This window comes from Struthio camelus, chromosome 16 (assembly GCF_040807025.1).
Source record: "Struthio camelus isolate bStrCam1 chromosome 16, bStrCam1.hap1, whole genome shotgun sequence".
NCBI lineage: Eukaryota > Metazoa > Chordata > Aves > Struthioniformes > Struthionidae > Struthio > Struthio camelus.
This window is the reverse complement of record NC_090957.1, coordinates 20,612,735-20,640,665: the sequence shown is the minus strand read 5'-3', so window position 1 is coordinate 20,640,665 and position 27,931 is coordinate 20,612,735. Positions and strand designations below refer to the sequence as shown.

Below are 27,931 nucleotides of genomic sequence, written 5' to 3'. Positions count from 1 at the left end.
CTAAGCTCAGCGAGGTCACTTACCCTATCACTGGGCATGATCAGATGAGGCAGATTCCTCCCTCTAAGAGGTGAGAGTAGATCCTTGCAGTTCCTGCAAGGACCCGAGCTGAAAGAGGCGTGCAAGCTCCCCGACCTTCCCCGTGCACTGCAAGGAGAGCTGGACTGACACCCCGCTCTGCTAACAGCTTCAGCTTCCCGAGTGTCTACGCCACTACTAGCTCTGCAAACATTATAAGGAGGCGTTCTTTAGACAGAGATACTGCCACATTAAAGGACTGAATGTATACAAGAAGGCTTATACTGATAATACAATAAATGACATGTCGCATAGGCATTCGCGGATTTCGCATCTAGAGGAAGCAAGAAATACCATAGAAGCAGAAAATTTTAACGTGATCTCCTCTCTGACCAACGGCCTCTGAAAAGGTCCAGTGGCCTTTTTGACAATTGTTCCAAGTTCCAAATTTATAATATAACCAGGGGAGGCTTACAAGGGGTGAGATCAAAGCTGCAAATATTTCCAATGATCCTATCAAGAAGAGGTTTAAAGAAAACAGAGTCGTCGTGAAACGATCCCTTTTATTTCTAAATCCCCAAACATTGTGTGCATATATGCCTAGAGTATTATGAAAATCATACTTGAAACCCAGATTCAAACTCCATTTCCTAACCACTCATATAAAATTTTCATTACAGATTACTGCCCTGTGGTGGAACAGAGGGCAACTTTATTAGAAGACACAGCACAGCAGTCTAGCAACAGAAGAATGTGCCAGTTGACAGCTACAGATATTCCTCTGTGAGATACGGCAGAATGCTGGAAATGAAACAGATTATATAAAAAAAGTAATTCAGAGCAATTTCTAGTAAAGAGTCAAAGAACCATATAATTCAACATTTATATAGACAAGTCTTCAAGGGAACTCTTAAAAAAGAGACTGGAGGTACTGTTAAGAAACTCTGGCTTGATTCCCCCCCACACACACACTTTTTTTTTTTTAATCAGTCATGCTGGTTTGTACCATATATGGCCTCCAGCAACACACTGCAGGAAATGTCCCCGGCTTTTATTGCCCTTGTTTGATTGCTGCTGCTTCCCCTCTCCTCTTTCTCTCCCCCCACGCTCACGCATTCCCCTCAATTTTCCTTTTACACGGCATTCTACTTGACACGAGGGCAGGCCCTACATTTTCTAATGACTTTTGTCAGCAAGGCAATAATGTCTTTGTGTACAAGCCAAGGATAGGGTATTATCTTGCCCAAATTTGTCCACACGCAATTTTCCTCTTCCTCGTCTTCCCTCCCTCATTTATCGTGCTATAAAAAGAACTTAAAAAGAACAGGAGAAAAGACAATCCTTTTTCTCTGTGATTAATTAAGGCCAGAATGGAACCCCAAGGCATGGAACAGTAAAGATACCTGTATAATTTCCAAGGTGTTGCAGCTGCGACAATGTTCTGCAGCCCTGTGACTTTCCCCCAATGTCGTTTGTCATAATTTGACACTGATAAAGAGCTTCTCCAGTGCTGTGTCTTTGCAAGGGAACATATCCATATCAAAGCTGCTTGAATCATCCTTTTAGAAACTATCTACTGCATTTTTTGGCCTAGTTTTCTTTCAAAACTCAAACTCATGATCTTTCCTTCTAAAAAGCCCCAAAATACACATGCATACATACCCTCCTCCTTCATCTTCCCCCCTCCCAGCCTCTCCGCTGGTCTGTATCTCTGATGCCCCTCTAGGAGCTAGTGCTTAAAGATTCTTTGGGAAAACGGAAGGGGGGCATTCAGGTTCCACATTTCTCAGCATTACTTCTTTTAAAACTCAGATTAATGAAATTCATCAACCAGAAATATACCCCTGCCAGCATTTTAATTAAAGTATGTAGGATGTCTTTGTGGCACCAGAGTAATATTTGCCAATGGTGGGATGCACTCTGTTCTCCGAAAATCTAGCATAACTTCTACTAGCGAAAATCCACTGAGAGAGAGCAGTGTGAGCAGTGCCTTCTGTGAGCTTCACTCTCTGTGAGGCAGTACCAAAAACAGCAGTTTGATGCAGTGGGTAAAATAACTGGGACTGAAGGCCTGAGCAGAACAGTTCTGCGGCCCTCACTAGCCTGGAGCTTTCTCAACGTTATGGTGAATAACCTACAGCTAAACTTCCTTGTAGCTCAATGGAAGACAATGTCAGCATACCAACACTAAAGCAAAGCACTGCATCCCTCATGAGTTACTCGACCGACAGGTCAGCGGACTGCTGTTTACAACAATTTGTATTTCACAGTTGCAGACATTTCTATCCAGCTCACCTGGGCAACATATGATGAGAAAAGAGGAAAGCTCATATGATGAGAAAGGAGCCAATGGTGATTTCTGATCAGGCCAGAAACATTGGACCATATGAACCACTGAAAGAGTTATGGATGCTCTGCAGATAAGATTAATATGCCATAATTATTATTCATCTGCTTACCATCAAACTCCTCTAAAAGGGTCTGCCTGCTTAACCTTGAGATGACAGACGTTCTGGTCTTGTGACCAGAAAGCTGCAGGTGAGTGTCAGGAGATTTGGGTTCTGTTCCCACATGTAGACTAATTCTTCAGCTTCTTTTGGACCCCAACACCTTAATCTGTTAAATAGAACCAATAATGTTTCTGTGGGCTATGAAGGTTCATTCTCAGGCAGTACTCCACAGCTGAGAAAGCTCTTTGGGACACTGCTGCAAGCACGTACGTGGAGCTGCAGCTACTTTTGGGAAAGTGGCTGTGTGAAAACAGCACCTAATTCTTCTCACTACTCCCTCAAGTCACAATGTTCACTTTGTCCAAAAGCAAATACGTACCTCCTCCCAGATGTACTGCAGCTATATAGGAGCAGGTCTGTGCAGCCAGAATATGAGCAATGTAGTTACAGCCATTAGGAAAATCATCTCCTGGTTTGCAAACGGAGAAAATTTGATCTGGAAGACTCTGAAAGAGAATAATAAGAAATTGCAGCAATTTTTTTTATAGAGATGCTTTTCTCTTTATGATGGCACTTTAACAAGAATTAATGAACAGCATTTTCTTGTTTTTGAGAAGTACAGACAGATCAGATAAAGTTACCAATTCATTAGCATCCCATCATGAATGTAGCCTCCGTATTCCCCAGCCATATGGTCAGCACGATATGCTTCCAAAAAACAGGGACATCTACAAAGGCTTTATTACCATCAGCCATCGCATTAAAGTAGCCTGTGGTTACATGGAGATCGGGAACATCTTATTTCTGAATCTTTGGGGTGAAAAGGAACACAACATGGACTTTGGAAGCAAGGTGACTTTGTAAGAAGTGAGTATCTCTTCTACCAGCATTACCACAGACAGTATTTTAATCAGGATCACATCTCAATCCTGAGCAAAATGCAGTCTCCAGAGTGAACACATATCTCTTGGAGCTACCTGGCTGGGTGGGAGACAGAGCATCTGTTTCCATCTTCTACAGATTAATTCCCCATACAACAAATTAAATCTCCCAGTGGGCTGAACTGCGTGTCCAGCAATTAAACATATCTGAGCTGAAACCTTAGCCAGCCATGGAAAATCAAGAGGTTCTCCCCATTTGTACTATGTGCAGACCCAGCAACCACAAACAGCATCTGTGGATAGTATTAGAGGGCCATAAATAGATGTTAAGTGACCATATGCAGCTGCTGAAAGCAGTAATCTGTAAAAGACATTCCTCACTCTCACCAAGGCAGGCACAATGCCGTGTAAACCCAGCAGAAAAAAGCACCCGAAACAATGCAGCTAATAGTAGGGTCCTGAGATTACAGGGGAAAAGGACAATAGCCTGGGAGGCCTTTTATAGGCTTTATTTGAAGAGTAAGAGAATTTACTTTGAAGTGTATTGACTGTGCCAAAGCAACTGTTAACCTCCGCAGATCAGCACACAGAGGGGCCTCCACCACTTGTTACCTCTGCTCAGCCTGAACAGTCACAGCTTCAGGACGCTTCTTTTCTTAAGACACCCCCGGTTGGGATTTCTCATTCCTCGTCACCCCTGGGACCACCTTTCCCCTGTGGTGTGGCTGCCTGTCAGTAAAGTATGGTATGAATCCTCCTTTTTTAGTACTTGGGACCATTAAGTATCAGAGTTCCCATAAAAATAGACACTAGCTTCTTTGTCAGTTGCCTCAGTGTCCCTGAAATCTCAGTCCCTGCCTCTGAATTGACTGATGATACAAGTGAAGGACTGGAGCCATCCGTAAATAAGATTTCCCACTGAACTTAGCCAGTGCACTGCCTGTTTAACTTCTTTCTCCAAGAAGTCACAAAATGCCTGGTTGACAAGTGGACAACAATAAAAAATCAGGCCATAGGCACAAATCAGCATCCCTGAAATCTGCTTCCAGACCCCCAGCACATGAGTGTGTTTTCTAACAAGCAAATGACTTGTTCCTTATTCTGAAGCTCCGTTTGCAGTTCAGTAAGACACAGCGGGAGGGTTTGTGCTCCTTCTGCATTAGCTGACCTGTGTCAGCATTTTATTCTGCAGCCCTGTAGGTTTTCTAGTTTAAAAAAAAAAAAGAAAGGAAAAACAGAGGAGTTTTCAAAGTCTTAATGGCTTTGAAAACAACATGGAGAGTTCTCTTTACTGCAGAAGAGGTTAATGATCTCCCTGTGCTACAGAACTAAACTGAACATCATAATAAATAATCATAGTAAGATATAAAGTATCATCTGGAGTCATACAATATAAGGAACAAGTAGGAGTTATGATGTATTTCCGTTACTGAGAGCAACTGCTAGGCGTGAGATTTTCAAAGTAGAGGTAGGCAATTAAAAAAAGAAAAGTAAAAATCAACTATGAAAATATTATTTAAATAGAAAGAGATTATATCTTGTCCTGCCTAGAAGGACCAAATACTCTGATTCCTGACTAGAATGCAGCACTGAAGCTCTAAGTTCCTCTTTCCTCATCTCTGTTTTTCTCCCTGCAGCCTACGCTAAAAAGTCAGAAGTGCGATTCCATGCAAACCTGCCACTGAAGCCCACTGTGGTCTTGAAGGACCCATCTGGGTCCTTCAAGCTGGGCACAGCCTGAGCCAAGCGGCTCCTTGGTGCCTGTCTCAGCTGAGAGTTTCAAGTACCACTGAGCTATACCTTCAGGTAGAGAAGAAGCAATGTCAGTGCAGCCTCCACTAGCTGCGAGGGGGTGCTCTGCCTGGGAGCCATCTCCCTCGTCTTTTTTGCAAGTATGCACTGGAGGTAATTCAGGGACAGGCAGGGCTAACTGCTGCTTGGGCTCTCAGCATGACATAGATTTGCATACAGCAGCTCTAATTTTCTAGAGAAATACTCCCGGGTTCTGGAAAAGTTAGGCACTGCTCTTCGTAAACGTTGAATCGCTTGGTTCCCCCAACGCGCTGTATGGGCAGCATTTCCCACTGGCCTGTATCTCACACACGCTTTGAAGATAAAAGAAGGAAACTCTTGCGGCTTATTTCTGAGCTACTCACTGGCAGGGGCCAGTATCTTCATGTCAAAACAGCACCATGATCTAATATTGCTCCCAGATCATTACAGAGCTAGTAACAATACTAATTTTCTGAAGTGACTCATGCAGTGAAGTGCTTCTGTGTCTGCGATCTAACTGCACACATTTTAGAGGGCCTGCTTTTCAAAGGGCAACCAGGCCCTCTCAGACAGGTCTCTAGCTAGGCACCAACAATTACTACTCATTTTAGCAAAGGTAGCCCCTTTTATTTCTCTTTCTGCTCTTTTTATTTCTTTGCCTCTGTCAGCTTCATAGTTCTGTCCCTCTCCGCACACTGCCTCCTGCATCTTCATCCCTCAGGGGACTCTTAAGAGCTCACTTCGCACTGCATAACACATACTATGGCCTGTTCCCCCACAAGAGCTTCCATTCCTGACCTTGGACTCCTACTGTACAGCAAAGAAAACCAGAATTTGAAAAGTTGTTGGCCAAACAAAATAGTTCATGGGATTTTCATGAGATGTCTTTCTCCTTTCTCCAGGCTATTGCAAGTGGACAGTGCAGTCAGAGATAGGACTGCTGTCCCTGACACCCTTGAAGCAGATTATGTTGCTTAGCTTAGGTACGAACAGCAACGCAACCATGACTTGCTGAAAGATGTGTTGCTGGGGTTTCATTATTATCAGCTCAGCTCTGCTATATTAACACTGCTGCAGCTGTACCTCTAACAGCAATGCAGACATAACTTGGGTCTCTTTTAGGTGGTTCTTAATCTCCTTGTTCACCAAGCACCAAGCAATTCTGTGAGGAACGGAGCAGCCTCAACTCATGTCACAAGATGAGGTTCTTCTAGTGCAAGCTCTCTCCAGCAAGACCTGTGGAGTGCCAGTGGTCAGAACAGACAGCATTAATTAAGCAGTGATGTTATGAATGATGCTGCCCTTGCTGCTTTCCCAGTGGTCCTTGCTTTAATACAACTGCTCTTTGAGATGCAACAACCCTGACGAAATTTCCACACGCAAGTTTTATTCTGGCACATCCAAAAGGACATCTGCATTCATAGGGGTGTAGGAGAGTAATTTCCAATCGTGTATGCAAATAAATCTTGTAGGAGAATCCTTGTTTGGGTTCATAAAGTTCAGAAATGCATTACTTAGGCTCCAGGGCAAAGTGCAAGCTTCTCTGCCCCACCACTAAGCTAGAGGCAAATGTTGTTTAGCCATTTGCAAAGCCTGAGGCAAGATGCTGGGTATTTGGACTCTAGCAGAAAGCCGGGTTTGAGCATTGACAATAAAAATTACATCAGAAACATCAACTGAAGCACTCAGGAGCAATACGACCTTAAAAACCTCAGTACAAGTCAGAGGTGACCACGGAGTTGCCACAACCCTGCCAGTTCCAACATGCACACAAAAAGGGAGGCAGGAATCAATCTGTCACAGGAGGCAGAAGGTGCCCCTTTTGCTTCCCAGCACGTTGTTTGCAAGGCGGAGGGGCACGTTGTTTGCAAGGCGGAGGGGGTCAGAGTTCGTATCAAATGGCATTAATCACCTTCCCAAAGGCTCTGCGTGCATTGGACAGTTCTATTAATCAGAGGCGTATCAGCCCTCCAGCCTGGTCAGGGCCCCTTTGTCCCGGGCCCTACCTATCATAGACAGATAAGATTATCAGTGACGAGTGAGACACCCATTGAGTAACACTGAAATCGAAGAATGGGGATTTTTTTTTTTTATTTATCCTCCTGTCTCAAAGATGAGCTGTTTCTTGTCTTGTCAAACCACATCCTTTTCTTTAAAGAATCAGCTTTAAGAATCCAATTTGTCAGGCTGGACAATCATTTGAGAATCCATAAAAAGCCTTGGTGACTTTATCAAAAAAAATAAATCAGAAGGTTTTAAATGGTAACTGAAAGGGATTTGAAAATAGGTTGAGTGGCCTACATCAATTAATCTTCAGAGAGCCAGGGCTTTGTGAAGATGAAGTGGCAGAGAAGTGTCAAAGGCTAGTTACTGGGTTTTAGGAGACAGAAGTTATTGATATTTTTCCTTTCCTTTTTCTGTCTTTTCTTCTTTCTCTGTCTCATCAGAACACAGATGGTAAAGTAATATCCTCTGCTATGGAACGGTGCAAACTTAAAACGAGGTAAACGTGAAGGGTCTCTATTTTCTGGTAGGGCTTTTTGTGGTCATTCACAATGTCATCTACCTGGGGTGGTCTAACCTCTTCCTCCCACCTTGGTTTCTGTTTCCTCACAGTAAAAGTAACAACACTTACCTCAGGGTATCTGTTATCACATTTGATACAGACTCAAGGTCAACAGTCAGAAGGAGACTTCAAATACTTCAAATCCGAGGAGGGGACGCTGGCAATGGAAGAAGGGGAGGAGCTTGGTGGGAGAGCATGCTAAAAAAATATTTGTACTTACCCCTGGAGAGGAGCACGGCTGGAACATGACCCCGTGCATCTCATAAGCCTAGGACAAACGGCAAGGTGGCGTCAGCTTCTCTCCAGTGGTGTTGGCTGGCAAAGCAGGAGGCCTGTCCTCTCCCAAGGAGGGCCTTTGCCCTTCCCATGCTCCGAACCCCGCCGCAGGAGTGCAAAGCAGTTGTTCTAGCCCGGCTGGAAGTAGCAGGGGAACTATGGCTACTTGTGACTCTGAAGGGACATTCAGGGACAGAGTTAAGGCCGTTCCTGCAAAAGCACATTTCTCTTGGTTACTCATGGTGTGTCCAAGTGTTGGCAGCCTTGTGTGTCAAAGCAGAAGGGACAGGGACAGAAATGAAAGAATACTCGGCTGCACTGGTTCTTTCACTGGATCTTTGGATGGTCCTTCAGGTATAAACGCAGCTGCTGTCCTTCATCATTAACCTTTATCCCAGGCACCTGTGGGATGAAACTGCCCAAGCTTCAGATTTCTGTGGGGGTACAGAGTGGCAAACTGCCCAGCAGCTCCCTATTAGATGTTGGGAGGAACATGAGGCATGCCGCGCGTTAATACTGCTTTGTCCCTGGAACGTCCCCAAACACTTCTCCCACTGCGAGGAAGTAAACAAGTGTTCTCAGCGCGCAGCCTATGCTTTCTGAAGACAAGTTTGGCACCATCAAAATGTAACTGAATAGCTGATCCTCTTTGGATTAACAGAAGCATTTGGAAAACGCTCCCTTCTTGTCACATACTGGGAAGCTGAAGCCCAGAAAAGCTGCAGATTTGTCCAAGAAAGTTGCGGGGCTCAGTCTTGCACATTCGTTTGTGCCTTAGCCACTCACCCACATCAAGGCTGCCCAAACCCATCTCCTGCTTCTGTGCTTTCAAACTCAAGTCCTTAAGGCAAAGGGCCTGGCACTACCTACTCAACACCATTTCTTAGCCACCTGTTTATGCTGCAAATACTCAACCAGTTTATCCTCGAGATACCTTGTTAGTTCGGTTATGGAAGGCAGAGCAGAGCTGACACAGACACTTTAAAGCAGCTACGGATTCCTAAGGTACTTTATGAAACCTGACAATCCAGCCATTCTCCATTACATGCCTTTCGTTTAGCTCCTAGTTGAAGAGGGAGGAGAGAAAGGGAGAAAAAGATAAATAGCTTCAGTTAAAACCTGGGGCCTGAGCAAAGTGTTGAAAACGTAAAGAAGGACCTCAGGGCTTACAAAACAAAATGAAGAACTTGGTAAATGAGGTATTTGACTGAACATATACAGTCATCTGAAATAGCAATGGATTTCCTCAAATGCTTAACAAAAGCTGACAGCCCATATTGTGCTTCGCTTTCCAGTTATGCTGCCACCCCAAGAAATGCATGGCCAAGGGACTGGAAACCTACCGTAAAGGCGCTGAGACCCAAGAAACACAATCAAGAATTAGAGGGACTTAGGGGACACAAGGATGAAAACAAGCAAGTGGTGAATAAAAAAAAAAAGACCTTGGGAGCAATAAAAACACCAGGTTTAGAGAAGGGACATGCTGCTGCTCTCCGATACTGATAGCAGAATGCAGTGAGCTCCAGATGGCTTTTTGTTTTAGTGCAATAAAAAATTTAATCTGACAGGCAAGTGTGGGGCTGTATAATAATAACAACACAAACAATTTCCTTAAAAAAATAAAAGGGATCTAACAACTCAAAGGTATTCTTGTATGCTGCAAAGAAAAGAGACTATTTGTTACTTACTGCAGTTGTGAGCATGTTCACAAGCTTTAAAATGGTATTTTGTTGCAGAAGTATAATATAAGGACATTTTACTTGCTTTCCAGTCTGGGGAAACGGAACTGACTTGGAAATTGGCCAGAAATGCTGTAAGTTAGGGCTCTGAAGTGAAGGTGATAACTTTGCCAATTAAATATGGATGTGATTTTTTTTTCCCTCTCCTTCCCCTGCATACTTCTGCACTGTCATTAGGTGATGATATAAAGACATAGGCCTCCTGGTACAGCCTAATTGCTCATATACAGAAAAATGATGAGCTCTGTTGCATTGCAGAAGTACTGCCTCGGATACTTGCTGCCTTATTAATAGGTGACGCCAACTCCAGTTTAATTCCTCTGCCCAGGGAAAATCAGAAACATCACAAAAGCCCAGTTCAGCAAAGTACTTCAACGCATGCTAGACTGCTTTGCTGAACAGCAACAAACTTAAGAGCAAGCTTACATTTAATCACATGGTTAAAGTATTTTTTTCAATTGGTGCTTGGTGTACCTGAAAAAAGCAGGACTTCTATTAAACGACTTCATATTTCCATATAATTTATTTTTCTTTTTTACTTTTATTTTTCTTTTTTCTATTTTTCTTTTTTTCTTTACATAGTAAAGATGATCCTGTATTTTAAAATCTACTGCTGCATGATTTTTAGTCCAAGTTGAAATCTGAGTAAGCTAAGGACAAAAAAAGATGTTGTGTTAGCATGGATCTCAACACTTGAGATCCGAATTCCCCTGATGGTCAAGAAGTATTCTAGCTAAGTTTAGGGGCAAATGCTGCAGCCCAGGCCCTTTGCTACTGCAATGAAAGGCTTAATAAGTATGCCCTCCCTGCCTGGTTAAGTGAGGGTGAAGGCGAGCTTGCCCAGGTGTGGGTGAGCACACAGCAGAGCCTGATGCATGCTGCAGTGCCTCCAAAGATGCTGCGATACCCTGCTGCTGCTGCTAGGGCTGGCGGGGCACGCGACAGGGCTCCTTCTGCCACACTAACCTGAGACACTGGCGAGCCGCTCCCGGGGCGCAGCGGAAGACGTGCCTGTCCTCCACACGCGTGGGCAGTGGAAAGGCTGTCAGTCCTCGAGTGATCAGCTCACCTCCTCGCAGCACCAGAGTTGCAGCGTGAACAAAATTAGCACTTGAGCCTTAGATGAGCTGAACTGGGTGGAAGCTGAGAGTGGTCTTGGCGGCGGGAGGGTGGCAGAAAAGGTCAAAGCCGAGGAATAGCCTGCGGGAAGGGACTGGAGCTTGGAGAGCAATGGGCTGCGGCAGCTCGGGACTGCCTTATCGGGAGGGACAGACTTGCATCCAGAGACCAGCAGGAAAGACTCTCTGGAGCAGAGAAAACCTTCAGTGTGGGGGACGAGACACCCAGGGATTTGTTGCCCAGAGAAAACCAGGAAAGAACAGGAAGACGCACAACATGGTGAACTGGGAGGGTCAGAGCCTGAATGGGCAAAGGATACTGTCCTTCACAATAATACATTCAGCCTTCAGGAGGGCAGTATCACTCTATATCAGCAGTTTTCAATCTTTACTCCCCCAGGAGCCAATAGCTCTCTTCTAAGATGACTAAAAACCCACATTGGTATCTATCTGCTTTGAAACAGTCCTTGTAGGCGAAGCCTTTTAAAGGGATTGAGTCCCCCGGAAAATGGGAAGGGCCACATCTGGAAAGAGCTGGAACGCCTCCGTTCTATGCGCTCCGTGCTGCAGCTAAACCACTGGAAGAACCAGGTGAGATGTTCTCTGACGAGAGGGACTAAGAAGCATGACTCTGCACTGGGGCTTACAGCTGTCTGTTCTTCTCTCTCTCAAATATGCCTCAGTGCAAACCCCTCAGCACTGGCTTCTGAGAGTAAAAGGATTTTAAATAGTTTGTTAAAACCTATCATTCAAGAACTAGGAATCAGTCAGTTGCCCCATCTTGTGTCTCCCTGCCTGCCTCCCTTCCATGCCAGTGGTGCTCGTTTAGCCCCATCTGAGGCAAACTTCCAAGGGACTGAGGCCGGCATCATTCTTTTATGAATTGGCAACTATCAGGCTTCCTTGTCCTCTCTCCTATCCACATGCAAGCTGAGCTGGGACTGGCACTGAGTGCAAACTGGGGTAGAATTCTATCCCTTTTTATATCAGGCAACGGCTGATTCCTACAAAGCTGACAGGCACATGTTTAGAAAGCCACACTGCAGGATGCAGGGGATTTGCATTTGCATTCACCAGGGCTCTAAAGGCTGAGTTTCATTCCCAAATAACTTGTGGTTAGCATGGAAGAGAGTGGAACAAGGAAGAGAGGCTGTGACTAAATTGACGGCAACAGAAAAAGCAGGATGTACAAATGGCTTGAGAAAAGGCATGATGAGATGTGACTGCACTGGGTCCTGGGACTGGAAAGAGTAAAATGGGAAAAGACCACCTGGACGAAGAGAAAGTGCTTCTGATTGCTCAGTAAAAAATGGAGTTAAAGATCATTGGAACGGACAAGGCAATCTGGTGGCGGCACAGAGCTTTGATTGCCTCTAACGTGATGGAAGGGAGCAGAAAAAACAAGCGTTTGGTTAGTTGCATCCACTTTCTAAGGACTTTCTTCAACTGTGAGCTCACTGGGGCAGAGGCTTTGTCTGCTGTTTGCTGTACAGCATTTGCTGTCTCTTGAAAACTAGCACTCCTGGACAGCCCAGGCAAGGCATAGGAGGGAAAAAGATCATGCAATAGAAAGAGGACTAAGGGGGCAAAAGTGAGTTTGCCCTGGCAGATTTTTTTTTATACGCTCCTTTCTTCCTTTCTGTCAGTAACGAAGCTGTCTGCTGTTTAAATGAAGCTATTCGTGAGCTTCAGAAGGCATTAAACAAATGTAAGATGTAATTTCACAGAGTGAATGACCTCCAGCTCCTCAGTTACAGAAATCATCCCAAGGACCTCCCAGACAACCCTGCCAGCAAAGGCATAACAGACCCTCTCTACTGCCAGACCGTCACCAACTCAGGGCCCTGCAAGCCAGAGGGGAGAAGACGTGCAGGCACAAGGCTCCTACCATGTCATTTCTGGTGCGTGCAGGCAGCGACAGCCCCAACAATGAGAGCACGCTGTAGTTTTGCCAGCTCCCCTGCTTGCCCCCTATGTGCCAGGAAGCTCAGAACAAAGTTACTCATTGTGAGACAGCCAAGGGCCACCCAGACTAATGGAGAGGGCGATGCACCTGCATGTAAAGCTTCCTGACTCTACTTGGGAAGTAGAAGTGAACAAATCATTATGGGGAAACACCCACCCAAGTGTAAATCAAAGCTTAGGATTTGGGGACTGACCCTTGCTCCCTACGTTAATGGCTATTTACTATTCCAGTGTAGCTCACACACATCTTTTGCAGTGACTGGCTCATTTAGCACTGGGGCAGAACTTGGCCGTTGTAACTGCTGACTAGAGCAGAGAAGCTTGCATAGCCTGGGCCAGATAGTCAGCTGGCAGAAAGCTATGCAGTTCCACCAAAATCCTTCCATCTACATCTATTCATGCAAACAGGAGATTTGGCTCCACGAGCCTGGGCGAATGGAAGCCGCAAAACAGAAAAACTATACACTCTGCAGTGAAGGAAGGAGGGCTGCAGCATGGGAAATACAGAACACCTACAGGATTTCACTGCAGAAACCTGTCAGCATGCAGGTTACTCCTCTTTCAGGCTGGTCATGAATGCTACCACTTCCTGCTCCGATCAAACTCTCCAGCGCCTGTCACTTACAGAGGGCTATTTTTGCCAGGATGTGTACATAAGCCACATTTGGTATGCATCCCTCACTCTTCCTCCAGTCTGAGGATCTTAACCCCAAGTGAACGCTGCTTTGTATCCCGGGAGTCACTAAGTGTACTCTGGGCTTTGAATTCACACATCCAAAGATTTTCTAAAGGTTACGCAAAGGTTAACAAACAATTAATATGTTGGATCAGCATGCTAGCTCTGTTTGCCTAATTTCTGAAGTATAAAGGCTATCAGGCAGCTCAACAGCATGGCTTGAAAGGCTCCAGTTCCCTCAGTGCATTTATACTGATACTTCATTCTTCAACCATATTCCAACACGTAGGGTAATTTCAGTGAGGAAGATAACAAGAAATAATGATGTATCAATTTCTTCTATCTTGGACATTTTTAGGTTGTCTCATCTCCAAAACGATCCAATTTAAGCATTTTGCATGATGACCTGCTAGGCTCTGTAACAGTGGCAGACAGATGGATGTTTTTGTATTCAAACAATTCTTTTTATATTGTTAGATAGGCTGATACCCCAGTGACCGGCTTAGTTTAAATTCATGGATTGACCTAGTCTTCTTTAACTAATCTGTCTAAAAATCCTCCAAACTCTTTAGTTTCAACATTCTCACTGGAAGTAGAGCTCCAGGAAGATGAAGTATTGAGTCTGCCTTGGGTTACTGAACAAATCAGATGTAGAGGCAGAATCAGGAGCCTGAATTCAGTCTCCTACTGGCTTTAGGGTAAACATTATGTCCAATAAATGCAGAGACAGCCAGTTTCAAAACAGACATAATATATATTTTTTTCAAATGTCCCTTCTCGTGTTATTAATTACATCTCGGATTACTAAACACAATCAAATTATGATGATTTCTTTCCCAACATTGTAAGCCCATTGTCTCCTCCTATTCCCTTTCACTCATGAGCTTCATTATTCTTTCTAGACAATTTCACTTTCAGGCTTCTCATGTATGAGCACAGTTTTTCAGCTCCCAGCATTTAGATCCACCAAATCTATTCTCACTGAAACTAAAAATGTTTCATGAACTCTTTTATTTATACTACAATTTCAAAATTCTAAATATTGAATTTAATAGTATGAACAGCATTACTATCACTGCTTCAAAATTAAAAGGGCCAAAAGAAAAAAACATTCTAAAATGTTTTCACCTTGGCATTTATATTTTGAAGGATATTTTAAAGAAACAGAACATAATCTTGGTCCAGCTGAAGTTCATGAAGATTTTATAATGTACTTGAATGAGAAAGAACAAGCTGGTATTGGAATGGAAATTCCCTCCAGAAATGAAAGGGAGCAGAGTTTGCTATGACATTAAGATCATGTAACTTACTCTTCAAATCATCCCAGATGTCCCAAGGAGGGTGGGCTGCCTGTCTTGGTCATAATTTTTGAGGTCCTGCGATGAGAAAATAAAGAATTGTTAGCAGCAAGAGATGGAGACCAAGAAACCATTGCTTATGCCAAGAAATTGCAAAAGCATATATACCGTTTTAAAGCTGCCGTACTGATGGGCCCTACTGTAAAGCCACACATGAAGTACATTGAGAAGCAGCTGTAGCACTAAGGAGACAATCCCAAAGAAAGGGCAAAAACGCCATTAGGACCACAATGGTCACAAAAACTATATGTGGAAGGATACCACAGATATCCTTGGAAAGGCAAACTGGATCTCAGCCCGGACAAATTTGTCTTCCCTCCCAGGAGATGATACGGGAGAGAGCCTGGATTTCCTCCTTCCAGTGGGTTTTAGAGCCTGTGAAAGCCATGTGAAAGGAGAGCGGGATTGTGAGGCAGCAACAAAAAGGAAAGGCTGAATATGAAAGTTTGCAAACATCTGACAATCAGCACAGTAGAAAATTAAAACCGATCTAGATGGCAGCAGATGGCCCATAGGAATATATCAAGCTTTGTCTGACTTGATTAGTGCTCAGTCAATGGAATTTTTACATGTGGCAAAGGTACCTATTCTTTAGATATTACAGCCAGTTGGTAAAGCTACATATTGAAGTTGAATAAGTGTGGTTTCCTTTCAACACTGCTTGCTAACATCTAAAATTCACGGGTACTAATACATACTAAAAGTCTGAGCCACTCCCCACGCTTTGACCACCCTTGTGAGATTCCATAATGGTTATTATTTATTATATCTATCTGATCATGTCTAGGGAGCAAAGTGCTGTACAAATAAACAGTCTCTGCTGTGAAGAGGTCATACTGGACAAGCCATTCAAAGGGCTTGGAAGAAGGTATAAAACGCGTACCTGGAGGGAACAGGACAACGGTCTGCAGACGCTGTGCTAGCACAGTGATGGCAGTGAGGGTTTGCTCATCTGCACCTTGGGGTAGTGGGAGGAGATGAGTTAAGGGAGGGAAAACTAGCAGGGAAGGTGAGCTAGAACCTGAGGACACCGAGCCCAGAGGGCCAGTTTAGTACATGAGAGGCTATCCCAAAGACCTGGCCAGATGTGGAGCACATGTTTCCCCAGTCCTGGACTGCAGGTGGCTTTCCTGGTTGATAGCTAGCCCTTAACCACAAGAAGAGTGCTGTGTCACAGTCTCAGGGTGAGATAAGCTCCACCACAGCTGGCTTCAACACTGCAACCAACACGGAAAAGCCATCAGGAACTGCTCAGCAGAGACCAAAGGAGAGATGGTAGGATAAACCTGCCGTGGGCAGCAAGCTCCCTCCTGCTGCCACGGCCCCCCAGGCAGGGCAGGGAGGGGGCAGGCACAGCCCTTGTTCCTGCTCGCTGTCTGCAGCTGTGCTCCCGCAAGGGCTGTGAAAAGATGTCTTGGAGAGACGAATCTTGGGATTTGACCCAATCTTGAGTCCCAAATCTTGGGAAAAACACAGCTCACCTCAATAACAGTGATTGTTTCTCCACCCCGAGACAATCTTGACTGAGATAGAAAGAAAAACAAACAGCAGCAGAAAGAGGAAAACTTTCTGTCCCTTCCTGCTAATTATAATCCTATTTTGTACCGAGAACCTGTCATTCAGTTTCCTTTAATGGTTAGTTTCTATTTCAATTCTTTCTCCACCCTATTATCTTTTATAATATTCAGTCCAGCTGGGTGATGGATTGATAAAGGACCATCCTGCCGGGAGCTGCCTTGCTCAGAATGGCTGTCACGTGCACCTAACTTCTATATCTTTTTAAATATTTCAGTTGTTTGAGATCTTTATTTCACATTTCGATTTCCTGTAGTACAGTAAATTTATCTTAGTCACTCAGTCAAGTTCTCTCCCAGCTCTTCCTTCCCCTTATCTTTTCTTCCGCTGTACAACTGAAAACACCTACATTATCTTTGCTGCCGATAAACCCAACTGGTGGTAATCCACAGATCATTTTGATAGGATGGCATCCAAGTCAAAAGGAGAACTTTGAAGTACTGCGCTTGTCATCAGCTGAAAGTTCGTTGTTTAAACCCAGCACCTACTTCTTTCAAGGTGAAATGTATTTTACACTCTAGTGAAGTAGAAATGTTCTTGGATGCCTGCTGACCTAAGGTGGCACTTCCATGGTCCACAGAAAATTTGTAAGGATGGGTTTATTTATTTCTTTCAGTCCCTCTGTCTGCCCAGGTCTAATATTACCATTTTAGCTAAGGGTGTAAAATGCGTTAGTGATGCAGCCTCTGAACATCCCTCTGAGAGGGGAAGCTGACTGAAACCCAAGAGATTAAGTAGCTTGCCAAAGTCACACAGGAAGCCCATGGTGCAGCCAAAAACTGAACTCAGATCGTCTAATCCTAGTGCAGCACCTGAACCAGAAAACATCCCTCTGCTCAAAGTACCAAAAGCAGTCCTGAAATACACTGGATTTCTGCGATGGGTTCCTGTTGACTTCCCATTAATTCCACCAATAATATCAGAACTAGGCAGACAGACGCCTTAGGCCAAATCTTGACAGCCATTATTTTCCACACCAGAAAGGGGTTTTTATGTCTTGAGTTTCCCCTGGGTGTGACTCACCACAGGGAAAATGCTCATTAAACCAGTGTATCCCACCAATATTCCTCCACTTTGAACACAAGTCTTGCCATAGGCATGCTGCTGGTGATCCTGAACCCCAGCCCAAACTCATTCACATTTCTTTTTTCCATACTTATCCACTATTAAATCACTCTCAGCTTTCCTACAGCTCCCCTTTTCCGCAGACCAATATAACCCAGCGAGCTCGGGCAGACAGCCATGGCTGGGGCAGGGGAGGGACAGGAGAACATCCGTTCCCAAGGGAGCAGGCTCGCGTCGGGGGGCCTGTGGCTTGTGGCTCAGCCCTGGCAGACTCCTCATTCTCCTGCTCTTTCTGAGGCCTGCTCCCTCTTTTTGCTTTGCCCCACACCCTTCCTCGGTCAGAGCCCTGGGACCCACACATGGGACCTCCCATCTTCCCCACAGGCTGCATTTCCATCAGCACAAGGTGAAAAAATACCTTGATATAAGAAGATCATTCCTCATTCTGCCTCGGATGACGGTTTGAGAGACGACTAGTATCATCTCCTCCCAGGAGTTTGTGATCCATGCTTTGCCCTTGAACGCTGCTCAGCAGCATTCAGTGCAGCAAAAGTGGCGCTCGCTGGATCACTTGTTTCACACGTGCAACTGGCTGGTCTCTGCCCACACAGGCTCCTAACGCGGAGCATGCGGTGCAGCTAGAAGGGGCTGGGCTCTGATGGCTGAGGCTGCTGATGAAGATGGGAGCAAGGAGAACATCCCCCTGTCCAGCTTTTGCCCTTGGTTGCCCGTGGCAGACTGAAAGCATTTTTCCATTAGGTGAAAAGTTTCCTCACACTTCCTGCAGTACGCTCCCTCCCCTGTTCTCTCTGCTGCCAGTCAGTTATGCTCATTCTGTGCACACAGCCGCGGTCCCACACCTGTCCAAGCGATGCTACCTTATTGATCATCTCAGTGATTTGCACTCAGTTTAAGCAACTGAACAATCCGACCTGCACCTCTTGAGCTACGCTTGAACTTCACCCATAGCCTCTGACAGTTTAAACTGAATAAAAAAACATAAGCTCACAGCAGATCACAAATAGAAAGAAGAGGTTACTGCAGACAGATAGGCAGCCAGTAAAATCACCAAGGAACATGAATAGCATGCATTTATGCTCTCATAAATCCAGTCCTAGGTACTTTCGGATCTAGAACAGGGCCTAGCTTGGAGGGAGAGTTGCCGATGTCATCTAGATTTTTGGAAAAAAAATCTGGTAGATGAAAGTCTGATCAAACCTGGGTGCAGTTTTGGCTTTCAAAAGCCAAAGCATGCTTTGCCATCTTTACTTCTATGAGCAGCTGCCTTTTGTGTGCCATCACTTCTGCTCCTGGATGCAACAGGAAGCAAGAAGAAACTTAACACAAAATTGTTTGTACTACATGCAGGGGATGATAGCGAATAACTGCATTTTGTCCAGCCTGCTCTTTCCCTTAGTTCTGAAGGTTATGGCTATATCCACTCTGTTACTGTCATAATTCCAGCATCTAACACTACCGAGCATTACTGCCATTATTTTAATAAATCTTTATTGTCTTCCTGGGAAGAGCGAAGCAGAGGCTAAATTGCTATTACCTACTGAAGACCAGAGAAAATAAGCGACTTACCTAATCTCACAAAAGACCTTGGTAGCAGAGTTGGAAGCTGAACTGAAAACAGACCTCCTCTCTCTCACTCCAGTGTCCCAAACCCTTCAAGAGAAAGGCAGAAATCAAGGGGCTATCTGCCTTCATGGTATATATAAGCTGAGGTAACCTTGCTGGAAAAGTTTTAGTCTATTCTTCTCCGGTTTATTAAACTCTGCTTTTGTATGAGAGGAAAAAAATAATTTGAAAGGAGTTCAAAAAATAATGAGACGTGCTCTCATGTTTACCTCTCTCTGAAAGTCCACCTGGATTTAAAGGGAGCCACGCTCACTCAACAGGAAGGTCAATGTCAGCTGGATTTCTTCTTCTTTTCTCTTCCACCGGGTGCAATTCGCACATCTCAGCCCTACAGTGGGAACTGGCTAGGGGCTTTCCTGCAAATTTCACTGCATGGACCTGGCAGGAAGCAAAAGACTTTCCCTCATCCTTAAGCACTTCAATATCATTTTCTTCCCCTACTAAATGAGATGCCTAAGGCTGAACGTGAATTTGCAGCAGGGTTGAAGAGAAAGGGACTGGCCTGGAGAGTAAGGGAGTTAAATACAGCTCTTTGGATAGGGCTGCTGGACAGACAACAGGCACACGCAGCAGGGACAGAGGGAGGCATTTTGCCAGTGTGCAGTTGTGAGGGCTTAATGATTCCAACCACAAATGGTTAATTTTCATCAGTAGCCTCTGATCTTGCACTGCCAAATTACTGCACAGGGCAAACAGTGTGGGTTAATTGTATAGCACTTATGTGTCTGTGCCTACAAATCAAGACTTCAGAGGCTATAAAAATGCATAAGCAATTTTTTGCGGGCACAATCATCGGAGACCTAGGGAGAGAGGGAAGGGAAGAGATGATTAGATTGATAGTTTCATAGAGACTGAACTGTCTGTTTGTCAGTCCTTCTACCAGAAGGCTGTACCTTAAACTGGCAAGAGGCTGGAACAGACAAATCCTTCCCCCCTCCCCGTCCTTCCAAAGGCAGGGAAGTGCCAGCACAGCGGCAACTGATGCAACTGATGCAGCAGCATTTCCCTAAGCTTTGAAGTGAGCACAAAGGGGACATCAAAAACTGCTGTAGGGTAACTCGACCTAACGGTGCTGTTGCTAATGACGTCTAAGCAAGCCAGAGGGGCAGGAATGGAGTGCAAGGGCAGCTCATCGCTGGGGCTGCAATGCAAGAGACCCTGGTTCTCAGCCCCACGTGAAGTCTGAAGCCACGCTACATCCTCCTCCTCTTCCTCATCATCTCTGCCTGCTGTCTCTGCAGTCTCACCACCAGCCTCTGCTCGTGAACACTTTATGATGCTGCTGTTGCTGACTGCCAGCATAACCCCTCCTCATGGCTGCGAGTGGGCTGTGCTGGGCCTAGCACTGGGGCAGGGACAGACTCTGAGATCCTCTGTGGCTGCTGAAGAAGTAGCCACACGCACATGCTCCTGTCTGACTCAGCGCCTCTGCTTGGCAGAGAAGTCAGTCATTAATCCCAGGCTCTCCTTGTCCTCGTTTCTCCTCCCGATTACTCCAAAAGCAACTATTGGCCTTGCTTTTTTAAGAGCATCGTGAACTGCAAAACCATCTCCTGGTTTCATTGCCTATTTGCATGACTGGAAACAACATCAACGCTTCCCTTGGGCTTCAAGAGATTTGGATCAGGCCCTGCGATGGGTTCCTGAGAGACTTCAACCAGCCACAAGCTGCAGAAATGAGAGACATGGCTGACAGCAAAGTAGCAGCTGTATGCACAAGCCAGACCAAGCGGGTATAGTTTCAGCATGCTTAGGGCGCTGTAAGCACAGAAGGGGCTTTAAACACTGGAAAGTACTGAAAAAGCAACACCAAAGTAACAGGGCTGCCTGCACTGGGGAAAGGGTTAAGGCAGCTTCTCTCCATCTCACAGGCTGGCAGCTCTTCTGTTACGCCATGTGGCATCCCTGCCAACACTAAGTATTCACGTGAAACGGACAGCTGTGCAGAAGGCTTCACGTCACAGACGACATTTGGGAGTATATAAAAATCCCAAGACATGTGGCTCCTTCTTGCTTCCTCACTGCAGGCCTCGCTTCCCTTCCTTGACCTGGAAGACCTCACTGGTATCTCCATGTGAAGAGAAAACGTGGGAGGCACAAGGCAGGGGACCCTGCACAGAGCCTTTCCCTCTTTGGTTGATGCCCAGAGGGGTTCAGCATCACCTCTTTTCCTACAACCTGCTAACACAGCATCCCACAAGGAGAAGCCCAGCTGTGGGCTGTTTGGGCTGCCCTGTCCCTTCGTTAGCACTGGGAAGGGCTGGAGCTGTCCATGTGCTTTCAAAACAGTGGGCTCTGATGAGGCTGTTTCTAGCAGAGGGATCTTCATCAGACAACAGCCCTGACTGAGGCCTCAGGTTTGCAGGCAGCGGTCACAAACACAAGGACATATTTTTCCCCACAAGATAACAGAAGTTTAAAAATCTCTACAGCAAGGAGCAGAGAGCGCGTTCTGAGTTGCTAAGGGAAACATCACCCTAATAACATCTTCATCATCCCCAGGATATGACTAGGGAGCAAGCAAAAAAAAAAAAAAAAAAAAAAGCTTGTCTTGTTATTTCCATTTTCACATCAGCAGTGTCTGTGGCCCAGCCCCGGGAGCGGTGGCCAGCCGAGCTGCAAGTGCGCAGCACCCCCTGGTGCCACCGGCTCTGCTCCGGGACCGCAGCCCCATGCCCAGCTGCCAATATCTGGCGGGCAGGCGCGAGTGGCCAGGCGGCCGTGGCCTGTTCGGCACAGGCTCCAGCCACAGCTGCTTTTCTCCTGAGGCAGAGTCTGCTCTGCCCACAAGAAAGTAGCTAGGGAATTATGCTGAGCTAGGCTTGGAAGTGAAATAGCAAATTGGCTGGTTATTTGGTAAAACTTTATTGAGCCATAAGAGAAATTAAATCTTCTGTTTTCTCACACTCAAACATATGCCCACACAAATGCCTCAGATAGGTACCAATTTATGAATGTTATGAGCCAGGCATGCAAAAGCTTGCCTGCCCAGCTTATTGTGCATAACACAACAGTTTGTAACCATATCCTTTCTGACTGTCACACTGAAGGAGAAAGGAGGACGGAAATCTAAGGCTGTGTTCTGTGTGGTCTGGGAAAGAGAGAGTGGATGATGGCCGCAGCAGGGCAAGGCTGCTGTCCTGCTGGTTACACAAGGTTACAGCCAGACAAGGAGCGAGATTTGAGTTCTCGTCCCCACTGTGCCACTGTTTTATTCTGTGGTCACAGGTAAAAGATGTAATAGGACCATGTCCTTTTTCTCAGATTAAAAAAAGTAATATTCACACCCCCTCTTAGAGCAGTCATGGAGCTGTAATGGGTGAATCTGCATAGAACTTGTAACTGGAATGAAAAAGAGGTTATAGAAAAATAAATTGCTTCTGTGTTTGTCTTACAGGGTTTATATATACTTCAATGAGATGTTTGTTGTAGTGGGAAGAGAAAGGTGGAACGTGAACTTGTTAGTTTTAGTCTTCTAGTGGCATCCCAGCCCCAGAACGGCAGAAATGCTAAGAGGAAAACTGACCTTTTGTCATTTCAAACTGATGTGCGTCCCAGAAGTGCATGAAAAATATCTTTCTACTAGCCCACCTTTTGCACAAGCTAATGCCATTTACATGAAAAAAAAAATCTTTCATGGGCAAACATCTGGGTATAAAAAACTGAGCTTGTCCTTTTCTACACTGTGCAGAGCTTCACTGGAAAGCTTTCCCCTGCAACTTTCAGTTAGACTGCAGTGGGAATATGCAGGGCCAAAATCCACCAACCCACTCATTCTAATAAACTGATGCTAACTAATAATTAATAAGAAAACAAACCTGCTCTGATGCAGGGCAAGTAGGATTACACGGTACAGCAGGACTCCCTAAATCTTGCAGTCTTTAATCATCCTGTCTCTATGATTCGATAGTTTGTCTTTGGACTTTATAAGAATGAATGTTTAGTCTTAACGCTAGCTGAGGTTATGACACGCTGAGGCAGCTCCACGCAAAAAAAGCTAACAAAAGGGTTCTTTCCTCACTTTCCTGGGGAATTGCAAATGCTTCTTGCAATTCACTTTTTCCAAGAAAAAGCTTTTTGAAAAATAACCTTCCAATCTTGCTTGCAATGAAATGCATGACCTTTCATATCTCCAAAAAATCTCTGGAATATTATACACAAATTTCAGTTTTCATTAGAATATCCCTTACAGCAAAGTCCCTTTAACATTCACAGTAAAGGAGAACCTAAGAGAAATAGAGGAAGTCCATATTTTAGTCCCTGTTCTAGACTTTGTTTGATGCTATTGCCTCTCATGTGTACACACTCCTTTCTCCATCTCCATCCTTCCTTGTTTGATGTAACTGCAGGGTTAGTTAATATGGCTTTATAAAGAAATGCTCCCCCTCAGTGTGGGACTGACAGTCCAGGTAGATGAAATCTCCTCATAAGAAAGAAGCAGTGCAAATTTCCCTATCAGTCAGCTGCAACTCCACCTTTAACAGTCTATTTGCAGGCACTGGGGTCTCTGCTGAGACTATTCATCAGTGTTAGGTTTAGGGGTGACCTGAGTGAGACAACTGTCCTAGTGGTTGGAAAAGCAGGGAACCAGCAAACTCATTTCACAACAGCTAGCAGCTGAATACAACTTTCAGACAGGCTGTACTCAAACCAGCAACCAAGAACTGAGGAGCTTGCTAGCCTCTTACCAACTTGGAGTAATTTTGTCCCCTGGAATCAAATACAGCAGCAGGACACCCAATAAATATGTCTACAGATCTGTGATTTATTCATAGGGGAAGCCATGGAAATTCCCAAACTCTCCTAAATATCTGTTTCCTGGCTCTAACTAGTCAATAACTTGCCAACTAGGGAATGTATTTGTCTGCTCCCTTCCATATATTTTCTGCTTTTCATTATAATTTTCTAAATAATACATTACAATGAGTTATTTATCACACTCGGCAGCTTCGTGATCCCCCCTCCATCCTGAGGAATTTCACTAATAAATCAGTTGCACAAATATCTGGCTGGCATTGCCATAGTTTTGAGCGTGTTTTTCATTCACATGCCCAGCACCTGCGTGAGTTGGCTGTGAGGCTGCATTAAGACCCATCATCTAAATTAAACAGCATTTCTTTGCCCCAGGATAGCTATGTCTCTATTACTCCTCTCCTTGTGGTCCTTCTGTGGATGCCAGCCAAAGGGCAAAGGGGGAACAGAAATAATAAAAGACAAAAACAACGCAAGAAGAAAGCAAAAGAGAACGCTTTGCTTGGAGCTCCATTTCTCCTGCTCTTATTGTAGGGACTAAATTGGTGGGAGAAGCAGAAATGGCACTGAGAGGTAAATGAAAATAGAATACATTGAAATAAGTGCTCTGGGGATAGAAAGGGGTCCTGGAGGACTGGTGAGTTCTGTGAGGAAGGCCGAATGTTTTTGGCCAAAGCGCTTCAGTGCCTCAGAACCTAACTCTATCAAAAACCAAATTTGCATCTGTGAACTATCAAGAGAGCGAGGCTTCTCTGGGACACTGCAGATCACATAGTACACAAAGAACAAAGCCTGAGGGAGCTAGGGAGACAGTATTCAGCTTTCCAAGTGAGATCACGTGAGTCACTGATGAACACCGCAAAAGTATCTCCATTCCAAATGACATGGTTCAAATATACCTTGCACTCTAATCCTATCCCAAGAAAGCTCTGAGACAACATCTAGAATGACACTAAGCACTTTCCTAAACTTTCCTGTGGATTCTAAATTGGTGGGGAAGGTAAGGCATATAGGACTTTCTAAATGTGATGATAGCACTATCCAGGGATGTTGTTTGCTCCCTAGCTTTGGTGCAGTCTTTGTTTGTAATGCTGAACAAGGAATTTCCCTTCAGAAGGGTATAATAACTCTGCATATCTCTGACCTGTCTTTATAGCCGGGTTTGAGTTTGGTTCCTGTTGCCAAAATGAAGTGGCTTGAATCATTGGTGATCATGCTTCCCAAGATAGAGTACGGATGTGATTCAGTATCACCCATCCCTAGCAGGCACTCAGCTTCTCCAGGCTAGAGACAGGGAACAAGGTAACAGGAACTACTGGTTTGAGTTGAGACCTAAATTTACAGGACAATACATTTACATACTTACTTCTCTCCTGTATTCTATTTAACTTGCAGAGAGCTGTTGTAATGCCTCTAGCAGCTTCATATTTGGAGCATGCAAAGGGTCCCTTGAAAAACTAGCTCTGCCCCTGTTCTCTGTGATCAGTCGTCTGAGAGATATGGCACTGAGTCCGCTCCTCAGCCTACGGCCTCCCTGCCAATGCTACTAACAAGACAGGCAATCGGTGCCAATGATTTTGGCCATGCAGACCTCTCCATAATGGGACTGGACGGAGGCCACCAAGCACATTTCTATACAAGCCAAAGCTTTTGCTGACCTTTGAGCACTATCCACACAGACTGTATCTGAATCTGTGACCCAGAGAGAACGGACCTGTCACAGATTTTCTCACTCTGGGTACCACCAAACCAGATGTGCACCATTCCTTAAGCACCACTGTGCTTGACGCAAATCACAACTATTAGAAGGGACAGCCTAGCCCTGTGACTAGGATGTGAGCCTAATCATTTCTAGTCATGCCAGATAACTGACAAACAGGGGTTGAAATCTGATTGTTTCTTTATAGAGCTGTAAAAGCTTACAGATGTTGGCACTCAGCTACCGGGCACATTCCAATGGAGAAAAATCCTAGACACCTGTAAATCTGTAAATACTTCAAATGCTCTTAAAAAGGGAGGAACAAAGGGACTTCTGTTCTGCTCTTCTTTGTTTGGTTTTTAAATTGCACGAGCTCCAATCTGAAGACATTGGAAGCACCCACTTTACAATGTGGATAAGCCACAAAGCAAAAATAACCTAGGTACTTTATACTATACTTCAGGCTTCTGTTGGCATGTCTATATCAGCCATGATTCCTCCTCAGCAGAGTGGGGCCAAGCAGAAGTTACTGCTGACATTCCGATAGCAGCAAAACTGTGCTTCTACTCGTATGGCTTGTTTTGTTTGCGTGTGCGTCTGCATTCATGGAGAAGAGCTGTTTTTGCCAGGACATTGCATCTGGAGGAAGAGTTTTGCTGGTATAGGATTTTAGCTTTCCTATACTAGTAAAGTACTCTGGGTGTAAACATGCGCCAAGTCATACATTTGAGTGAATCTGATCACGTTCATTAACTCCTTGAGTGCTAACTTCTAAACCTTTACCATCTGCTGGCAAGATTTTCAGAAACAAATGAATGGAATCTGGGACGGTGGATTTGAATACGTGGCAATGGATCAAGCTGGCAAGAGGTCTGTGCCAATACACAACCTAGACCGCATGTGTGTGTATTTGCTTACCTTCAGGACAGGGAGTTTGGGTTCAGGAGACAGCTGGTACAATGGCAGGCATGAATGAGGCAATATGAAGTGATCCAAACCTGAAACAGAGCCAAAAAGAGAGAAAAGCAAGGTAGGGAATGGAAATTTGGCACTAAAGCTTTGTCAGCACTAGAGAACTGAACTGTTTGTAAATGAACCAGCTGACTAGAAGTGATTTAAGCGCAAATGCTGCAGTGCCTCTGGAAGAGCCACACTGGGCCAGGCAGAGAAACGTGGCAAAACAGCCCTGTGTCAAGTGCTGCTCTAAAGCTTCTCGCTGGGACTCCTGGCACAGCCTGCAAGAGCAGCCCTGTACCAGGATGTCTGAAAAGGGGCATCAGAGAGATAAGCTCAGCAGCACCACGGGAAATTGTGGAAGTACAGTTCGAACTCCCATAGCCTAACAGCAAAACCCTGCCTCCCACTCCAGGCACCGCCGCAGCTACGCCGCAGTTCCCTAGCTCTCCCAGACGCTGGAATACAGGGCCTCCATCTGAGTCACAGCTCAGCGACACTGAAGCAGACCTAGTGATGTGGCCAGAAGCGCAACGTATAAAACAAGCCAAATCACATGCGCAATCATTTATATGTATGTCCCAGTGGGACAATCATCTGCACTTGTGCATACAAGTGCCATTGCGGGATGTTTGTTGGGAATATGTAGGTGTATCCAGAGTAGAAAACTCCGGACGGGCCAGTGGGCTGGGTTCTCCTTGCTCTCTTTGCAGCTCAGCCACTGATCTTTCACATGATCTTGGAAAAGTCACTTCAGCCCCTCCTCCTCCGCCTGCTCCGCAGCAGTCTGGCAGCTCCGACAGTCCACTCTCTCCTTAGTGCTCGTAGCTCCTTTCTGGGGCAGTGAGGGCTGGACACAACTCCCCTCCCTTGCTGGCCGCCCAGTGCAGCTGGTCGGTGGATGTGCTGCAGGGCAGACGGTTCCTGCGCAGCGCATCGCAACGTGGGGGCTCCCCGAATGCTGAAGTCTCTCCACACTCATCCTCCACCTGCTTTACAGGCTGCATCAGCTTTGTCCCCTCTAGGGCAGAGGGGCCAAGATGTGCCTCTGTGGCAGCTGTTGCTGAACTCTAAACGAAATCTCCAACCTCTTCTTACCCCCTGCGCTTGCTCTCCCAAAAAGCAGCACTGTTTGTTCCAAACACCTCGTGGCAGGAGATGACTCAGCCAGGCCCTTGTGCAGACAATGAGCGGGATGAAGGCACGCTGTGCTGCCATGACCTCATTTACAGTAATGCTAGCTGCTCACGACATCCCCACAGCTGCCTCTTTGAGCTCCTGGTGGTGCTCAGCCGTGCGGGGAAAGAGGGGGTGCTCTGTGTTTCATCACAGACCGGGCGGCGTGGACAGAGCCCAGCTAGCTTTGCAGCATTCAGCGCCGATGCCGGATTGTGTAAGTTCTGCATGTGTGCAGGAAGCTGG

At 45.4% G+C, this 27,931-nt stretch overlaps 1 protein-coding gene and 1 long non-coding RNA gene across 2 annotated transcripts in view; one reads left to right on the top strand and one right to left on the bottom strand.

Moving 5' to 3' along the window:
* MSI2 (musashi RNA binding protein 2) overlaps nucleotides 1–2,901 on the top strand; it is a 286,908-nt gene extending 284,007 nt beyond the window's left edge. The window contains exon 13 of the mRNA XM_068909335.1: nucleotides 699–2,901. Within this exon, the coding sequence (XP_068765436.1) occupies nucleotides 699–805 (107 nt within the window). The 3' untranslated portion in view covers nucleotides 806–2,901. The remainder of the gene's footprint in view (nucleotides 1–698) is intronic.
* On the bottom strand, nucleotides 2,554–27,469 carry LOC104154143 (uncharacterized). The gene is made up of 5 exons (XR_696389.2): nucleotides 26,474–27,469; nucleotides 14,773–14,838; nucleotides 7,909–8,174; nucleotides 2,848–2,974; nucleotides 2,554–2,634 (listed from the first exon to the last, which is right to left on the bottom strand). It is a non-coding gene; the product is annotated as an uncharacterized lncRNA (long non-coding RNA).
* Nucleotides 27,470–27,931: the final 462 nt, after the last annotated feature.